General features: G+C 49.1%; 1 protein-coding gene across 2 annotated transcripts in view; it reads left to right on the top strand.

Annotated features, from left to right (window-relative positions):
- The window catches only part of abcg8 (ATP-binding cassette, sub-family G (WHITE), member 8), an 11410-nt gene extending 3124 nt beyond the window's left edge, over positions 1–8286 (top strand). The window contains exons 4-13 of one of the 2 annotated variants that reach the window (XM_060072414.1): positions 339–577; positions 1330–1462; positions 1829–2098; positions 2976–3120; positions 3695–3796; positions 4045–4244; positions 5292–5368; positions 6223–6490; positions 7151–7278; positions 7480–8286. In XM_060072414.1, the coding sequence (XP_059928397.1) occupies positions 339–577; positions 1330–1462; positions 1829–2098; positions 2976–3120; positions 3695–3796; positions 4045–4244; positions 5292–5368; positions 6223–6490; positions 7151–7278; positions 7480–7617 (1700 nt within the window). In that variant the 3' untranslated portion in view covers positions 7618–8286. Of the gene's footprint in view, positions 1–338; positions 578–1329; positions 1463–1828; positions 2099–2975; positions 3121–3676; positions 3797–4044; positions 4245–5291; positions 5369–6222; positions 6491–7150; positions 7279–7479 lie in introns of both variants that reach the window. The other variant, XM_060072413.1, reaches the window with a different exon arrangement.
- Positions 8287–8414: the final 128 nt, after the last annotated feature.

Here is an 8414-nt window from a genome sequence, read left to right as displayed (position 1 = left end):
AGCTGACTAGAACATAGAGTTCAGATGGAAGAATACAAAAGGTTTCCTTTAAATGCAAAAACTGTTTGATTTAAATAACAAGTTATGGATTAAAGGAGAAATCCAGCATTAAATGAAGAGATGGGAATGGTGATGTCCAACGGGTGGAAGAACGGAAGAGAGCCTGCATTCTGGAATAACCTACTACGGTAGTGGCGAATGTTTTGGTGTGCACTGAAAATGGTGTAACACACACTTACACATACCCACAAACACACACACATACAGAAAAGTTGAATGATATGTGAAAATGGGAAATAGTGCAATTTCTTTCCTCTTTGTGTGTTCCCCTCCCCCAGGGTGTGGCAAGACGTCTCTCCTGGACATCATCACATGCCGGGACGAGGGGGGCAAGGTGAGGCATGGCCAGGTGCTGATCAACGGCACGCCCAGCACACCCAAGCTGGTGAGGAGGAGCATCGCCCACGTGCGTCAGGACGACCGCCTGCTGCCCCACCTCACCGTCAGGGAGACGCTGGCCTTCGTGGCCAGACTCAGGCTGCCCACGCACTTCAGCCAGGCGCAGAGGGACCAGAGGGTAAGCACACCGGGGGGGAGGAGGAGGAGGAGGAGGAGGACAGAGGAGGAGGAGGAGGAGGATAGAGGAGGTTTAGTGGAGGAGGAGGAGGAGGAGGAGGAGGATAGAGGAGGAGGATAGAGGAGGAGGATAGAGGAGGAGGAGGAGGAGGAGGAGGATAGAGGAGGTCTAGTGGAGGAGGAGGAGGAGGAGGAGGAGGAGGAGGAGCAGGAGGAGCAGGAGGAGGAGGAGGAGGAGCAGGAGGAGCAGGAGGAGGAGGAGGAGGAGCAGGAGGAGGAGGTGGTTTGTCTCTGAGCCCAAATTACAGAATACATCTATAATAAATACACATGACGATAATTATGAACATTTGATGGATACAGTGTAGTACTCAGAAGAGGGTGTATCTAGTAGATAATCTAGAGAAATTAATCCAGTATTTGTGTAAACATTTAATATTAGATCCTATTTTATTCATTTACTGGGAAACTGAAGATCCCCTTTTCCTTTTGTTTGTTCAGAGAACACCGAGTGATTTTAAGATGCCAGTCATTTCCAACACACATTGACTTACTAAAGTAATAACAATGAAATGCATTGGCCTTATCAATACATTAGTATTCCAAGGTTTAAACTTATATCATTGCCTTGTCTAGATGTGCACTTGTAAGGTGAGGTGACCTCTTCTTCACACCCACACATTTGAAATTGACTGGTATGTATATATAAATACATATATGGGTGTAATCACTTCAGGCCATCTTCTGTCCCAGGTTGACGATGTCATCGCCGAGCTGCGGTTGCGACAGTGTGCCCACACCAGGGTGGGCAACAGCTTCGTGAGGGGGGTCTCAGGGGGGGAGCGAAGGAGGGTCAGCATAGCTGTTCAGCTGCTGTGGAACCCTGGTGAGAGGAACATTCAAACATCCATTGAGATTGGTTGATCAATTTTTCTACGACTGTGCAGTACGTTGTGCTTCAGCACCAAATGACCGATGGATATAGATTTTTACCCATAGCCCTCCAAACTTTAAATAAACACAGTTTTAACTCATCAAACTCATCAAACGTGGTGCAATAAATGCACCACGCACTTCACTATCCCGTTTAACACTGCCCTTTACCAACCTGGTTTTTCACTGTTCTTATATTTGCTGTGTTCCTCCTTTACTGATGTTTGCCACCACCCTAGCTGTGTGGAAATGAAAGAAACCTGAGCCTGAGTGTCCTCTCTGGGATCTGAAGCCCTGTGATGTGCTCCCTTCCCATCAGGCATCCTGATCCTGGACGAGCCCACCTCTGGCCTGGACAGTTTCACCGCCCACAACCTGGTGCTCACCTTGTCCCGCCTGGCCCGGGGGAACCGGCTGGTGCTGCTGTCGGTCCACCAGCCCCGCTCGGACATCTTCCAGCTCTTCGACCTGGTGGTGCTGCTGTCGTCGGGCTCGGCCGCGTACTGCGGGGCGGCTCGGGACATGGTGCCCTACTTCACCGCCCTGGGACACCCCTGCCCCCGCTACTGCAACCCTTCCGACTTCTACGGTGAGAGAGAGGGAGAGGAGGGAGGGGAGAAGGGGCAAGGGCAAGGAGGGGAGGGAGACGAGAGGAGGGAGGGGAGGGAGAGGAAAGGAGGAAGAGCAGGGTAAGAAGGGGAGGGAGAGGAGAAAGGGGAGGAGGGGGAGGGGGAGGGCAGGGGGGGAGGGAGAGGAGAGGAGGAAGGGCAGGGCAAGAAGGGGAGGGAGAGGAGTAAGGGGAGGAGGGGAAGGGGGAGGGCAGGGGGGAGGGAGAGGAGAGGAGGAAGGGCAGGGCAAGGAGGGGAGGGAGAGGAGTAATGGGGGGACGGGGAGGGCAGGGGGGAGGGAGAGGAGAGGAGGAAGGGGAGGGAGGGGAGGAGGGGGGTGGGAGAGGAGAAAGGGGAGGAGGGGGAGGAGAGGAGAGGAGGGAGGGGAGGGAGGGGGAGGGGGGAGGGAGAGGACGAGTGGGCAGGGAGAGGAGAGGAGAGGAGGAGAGGGGAGGAGGAAGGGGATGGAGGGGAGGAGTGAGGGAAGGAGGCAGATGGGAAGGAGGGGAGGACAGAGGGGGGAGAGAATGGGAGGGGGAGGAGGAAGAGGGGAGGGACGAGAGGAGGAGGAAGGAGAGGAGGAGAGAGGGGGGGAATAGTAGAGGAGGAGGAGGAGGAGGAGGGGAGGGAGGAGAGAAGGAGAAGGGACAGTGTGGGTGAAGGGAATGAGGAAAAATCTTGAAAGTGAGCAGAGAGAAGTGAGAGACATGGACGCAACAGTGTCCATAGTTCCAAAACACAGGACACATCACATAAATATTAATACCATATGTTTGTGTGTGTGTGTGTGTGTGTGTGTGTGTGTGTGTGTGTGTGTGTGTGTGTGTGTGTGTGTGTGTGTGTTTGTGTTGTGTGTAGTGGATCTGATCAGCATCGATCGCCGCAGCCCCGACCAGGAGGCGCGCTGTGTGGAGCGGGCCAGGACCCTGGCCCTGCAGTTCCAAGAGAAGGTCCAGGCCTCTGAGGACTACATGTGGAGCCCTTCTGCAGCGGCAAGCACCAGGTGGGCTACGGGGGTGGAGCCAGCACAAGTTGGGCTAGGGGGGTGGAGCCAGCACCAGGGAGGGGGGTGGAGCCAGCACAAGATGGGATAGGGGGGCGGAGCCAGCAGCAGGTCGGCTAGGGGGATGGAGCCAGCACCAGGGAGGGGGGTGGAGCCAGCACCAGGTGGGATAGGGGGCGGAGCCAGCACCAGGGGGTGGAGCCAGCACCAGGGAGGGGGGTGGAGCCAGCACCAGGGAGGGGGGGGTGGAGCCAGCACCAGGTGGGATAGGGGGGTGGAGTCAGCACCAGGTGGGATAGGGGGGTGGAGTCAGCACCAGGTGGGATAGGGGGGTGGAGCCAGCACCAGGTGGGATAGGGGGGTGGAGCCAGCACCAGGTGGGATAGGTGGGTGGAGTCAGCACCAGGTGGGGGGATGAAGGGCATTCAGCTGGCCTTGTGAGATCATCCTGATCTCAGAGCGGCCATTGGTTAACTACTCAGATTTTATTTGGATGGTTACCGTTGTGCTCCTCATTTACACTTGTTTAATGTAATGTGTTTATGATCTCCTTAAGTCCTCTCCTCTTCTCCAGCTCCCTGCCGGTCGCTGCAGGAAACGGAACAGAGGTTGTCACCGTCGGCAAGCAGAAAGACCACCTGCCCGGCAGACTGCATCAGTTCACTGTGCTGATCAGGCAGGCTGAACACACACGCACACACACACACACACACACACACACACACACACACACACACAAACACACAAGCACGCTCAAAGACCAACCACACACACACACAGGCAAACACACAGGCACACACACACACACACACACACACACACACACACACACACACACACACGGTCACAGACACACACACACGCACATGCAAACGCACAAACACACGCACACAGGCCTTAACACCGTCTTTCTCCCATCCACAGACGCCACATGTACAATGACTTCCGAGACCTGGTCACCCTATTGGTTCACGGCTTGGAGGCCCTGCTCATGTCCCTGCTGGTTGGTTGTCTCTACTATGGGTTGGGGCCAGAGCGCCTGTCCATCCAGGACACCGTGGCCCTCCTCTACATGATCGGAGCTCTCACCCCATTCGCTGTGGTGCTGGACGTCATAGCCAAATGTGAGCCAATAGGAACACTGGGACCTAGAACGCACCAATGGGAGACCACCATTAAATCTTAGTGTATGTTTAGGCTAGAAGGAAAATGTTAAGCTTTGAATTCCCAAATGAAAAGAGAATAGAGAAGCAATTAGCATAGCAAGAAGCATTGATGGCCATGGAATAAAAGAAGAGAATCCAATCTCATAATTCACGTATAAGACCCCCTTTTCACCTGGCCTTTATACGTGTTTTGGGAAGTCAGATATGAAGCCGGCACCCAAGACGCAAAAGTGACATGTTAGCATTCTGACAAAGGTATGTTAAAGGCACCCAGTGCAACTTTATGTAAACATTCAATGAAAAATAAACATTCAATTTCTAGTCTTTTTTACACGTAGTAAGTTTCAATAACTCCATACCATTACATATCGACATTCAAGGAGCAAAGATGAGACGTCGTTGTGTGGTGAGAACTGATAGAAAATCGTAAACAACAACAATCGCCGGTGGGGAGAAGCCATTTTTCCATTGACTGGAAGCCTGCTTTATTTATTGTAGGTTACAAAAAATAAAGAAAATGGCGGCATTGTTGTTGTTATCGATTTTGTATCAGTTCTCACCACACAACGACGTCTCATCTTTGCTGCTTAAATGTCGGTATGTAATGGTATGGAGTTATTGAAACTTACTACGTGTAAAAAAGACTAGAAATTGAATGTTTATTTTTAAGCCTCGAAAGTTGCACTGGGTGCCTTTAATAGTGGGTTAGAGGGGGTGCTGGGAGTGGAGGTGATAGATTGCAGTGGTCAGATGAAAGATGAGATCATTTGAACATCGGTCCTGATATTTTGATCAGTCATGTGGAGCCATAATCAGAGTCCACTGAAGTCCAGCCAGCAGCATGAAACTCGTTCTGAGTTCAAGGTCAAGTCAAGTCATAAAGAAATCGGCTCCAATGTCACAGGCTAACAAATCTTATCCGGCTGTAAATCAATAACTTTTATGATTGACTTTTATTTGTATTCATTTGTTTTACCTTACACATCACCGTCTATTTTCATTCAGGTCACACAGAGAGAGCCATGCTCTATCATGAGTTAGAGGACGGGCTGTACTCTGTCACCTCTTACTTCTTCGCCAAGGTAAGACATCACCTAATGGTCAGACAAAACTATGTAAAGACACTAACTAGTGGTAAGACACAAACTATTGGTAAGAAACCAACTTTGGAAAGACACTAACTAGTGGAAAGACACAAACTAGTGGTAAGACACTAACATGTCACAAACTAGTGGTAAAACACAAACTAATGATAAAACACCAGCCGGTGGCAAAAAAAATATCCAGATCTGTCCACCAGGGGGCAGTATTGATCCGCTAGACGGACAACTCCTAACCAATGCAACTGACCTCCATCCCAATCGGTCTGTTTTGCTTCAAATATTACACGGCTATTTAAATGCATACGTTTACAGCAGGCAGCTTCTAAGCAGTGTAAATATTTTAAAAGGTCACATCTGGTGTCTGCAGATCAGATACTGGCACTGTTTGAATGTGGCTCTAGATCTAGATGTGATCTGATCTCAGGCCATACAAACGCAAAATGAAAATCAGCAAGGTCATTCATTTGAATGCCTATCTCTCTCTCTCCATACCAACCTGTTGCTATGGAGGCTGCTGTGTCCAGTCCAGGACAGTGAACTGCTGTTTGCTGTGGAGTTTCTTTAGTTTATTGATTTTCTTTGTATTTATACATTCTTTGTTCACTTTCATTTCTATAGTTTAGTCTCTGTATTGTCCTAATGAATGCCTGTGTCCCTTGTTTTAACTGTTTAATCTCTATAGTTCTGTCTCTGTGTGGTCCTAATGAAGCCTGGGTCTCTAGTTTTAATCTATATCGTTGTGTTTATGTATGGTCCTATGAAGCCAGTGTCCTTTGTTTTAATCTCTATCGTTGCGTCACTGTATGGTCCTCATAACGTCTGCCTCCCTCCAGGTGCTGGGCGAGCTCCCGGAGCACTGTGCCTTCACGCTGGTCTACGGCCTGCCCATCTACTGGCTGGCCGGGCTCAACGCGGCCCCCGACCGCTTCCTGCTCAGCTTCATGCTGGTGTGGCTCATGGTGTACTGCAGCCGCTGCATGGCGCTGTTCGTGGCCGCGTCGCTGCCCACCCTGCAGACCTCCGCCTTCATGGGCAACGCCTTCTTCACCATCTTCTACCTCACCGGGGGCTTCGTCATCAACCTGGAGAACATGTGGCTCGGTAAGGGGTGGGGCGCGATGGTCTTCAGGTCTTCTCACTCTCGATCAGCGTCTCCTCCTCCTCCTCTTCCTCTCACTCAGCGTCTCCTCCTCCTCTTCCTCTCACTCAAGCTCTCCTCTCTTCTTCTCACTCAACGCCTCCTCCGCATCCTCTTCCTCCTACCGTCTTCCACCTCCTTCGCTTCTCTTCTCTTCTCTCCTTCTTCAACTCTGTGTTGGTGATGATCACAGGAGTTGGAGAAAAGAAAAGGGAGAAAAGATCAAGGGGGCTAGGGAGAAAGGGAGAGCGAGAGAGGGAGAGGGAGAGAGAGAGCGAGAGAGCTAGAGAGCGAAAAAGAGAGCAAGAGCAAGAGAAAGAGAGAGAGCAAGAGAATCAGAATCTCACTCTTTGTTTACCCTGTGTGTTTATACGTACATCATATGCAGCATGACTGCTAGGCTTTCTTCCCACAACAAGACTAATAACGACCAACAAACATATTAATAATGACTTAGGAAGAAAGCAGCAGAAACATACGTATTTGTGTAGCACCTTCCAAAAGAAAAATACAAAGATTGATCAAACAATCAAAGATGTACATGAAGACCTCAAATCATGACTGTGTGTGTGTGTGTGTGTGTGTGTGTGTGTGTGTGTGTGTGTGGGTGCGTGTGTTACCAGGGGCCTCGTGGCTGTCTCATGCCTCCTTCATGCGCTGGGGCTTTCAGGGCATGCTGCTGGTGCAGTTTGAAGGAAACATGTACCCCGTCTCCCTCGGCAACTTCTCCCTCAACATTGACGGCATTTACGTGAGTGGGACCGCAGGCCAACACCGGTTACCTTACAGCCCTAGTCAGGGTTTACACTTAGTACCAGCCTAATCAGTTCATATCTTAACTATTTAATGATGCTTAAAAAGGTAAATGACGATAAAATGTAATAGAACAAGAATACAATGTGTGAAAATTCAAAATCCTTACAAAAGAAAGGTGCTTGTGACTGATGATCAGGTGGTGGAGTCCATGAACATGAACCAGTACCCCTTGTACGCCTGCTACCTGGTGCTGCTGGCCGTCTGTCTGGCCTTCATCCTCCTCTACTACCTGTCACTCAGATTCATCAAGCAGAAGTCAACGCAGGACTGGTGAAGGATCAACAAACAGCATGTGACTAGTCTGGTTCAACATTGCACTTATTCATTTTATTTTATTATTTTAATTAGGAAACAATGTCAGGAACAAAACTCGATTTTGATGCTTCTATCTTTTTTTTCTTTCGGATAGACCAAAATGTGTGTAATTTTCTTTTGAACTACATTTATCTTTGTCTGTTTTGGTTATTGTCAATTAATGAAACTCATTCAACTTATTTCGCACTCTTGCAATGCATTTGAAGTTCAAATCAGATCACAGGTTCCATCAGCGTTGGCTGCAGTACCGCTGTCAACCGATGGGTGTCAGCAGAGTACTGCTGCTGGTTAAGGCTATCAGTGTCATTTAGAGACTGCGCCTCTTGTTGTCTTGGCAAGTGATTAGGGTTTGGAAGATATCCATCTGTGGCTTTAGCGTGTACCATTTTCAATCCTTTTTTTCTCCTAAAGGCTTAATCTTTTTATTTTTGTATCTATAAGGTTATTAAGCTTAACAATGTGTGTGCCAGCATGGAGAGCAAGTGAAAGCCGAGCAGATTTCTTAAGTCACACTTAGCAGAAGGAGCTTGTGTTCGTGGCAACTTCATAGATTGCAGATTATGTAACCATTTGTTTTTCCACCAGTGGCATAATACATCTGTATAATAAAAACATAACATCCACCTTCTCCAATGTCCCAGTTAATTTTTATTCTACACTACAGCATGTAGGAATGATCATATACATCCAATCATAGTTTTATTATTTTTAATGATATCACATGAGAAGGAACAGAAAAACCATTGATGCCATTTC

The sequence above is a fragment of the Gadus macrocephalus genome, chromosome 15 (genome assembly GCF_031168955.1).
Source record: "Gadus macrocephalus chromosome 15, ASM3116895v1".
Classification (NCBI taxonomy): Eukaryota; Metazoa; Chordata; class Actinopteri; order Gadiformes; family Gadidae; genus Gadus; species Gadus macrocephalus.
Note: the sequence above shows the minus strand (reverse complement) of the source record. Positions and strands in the feature narration are given on the sequence as shown.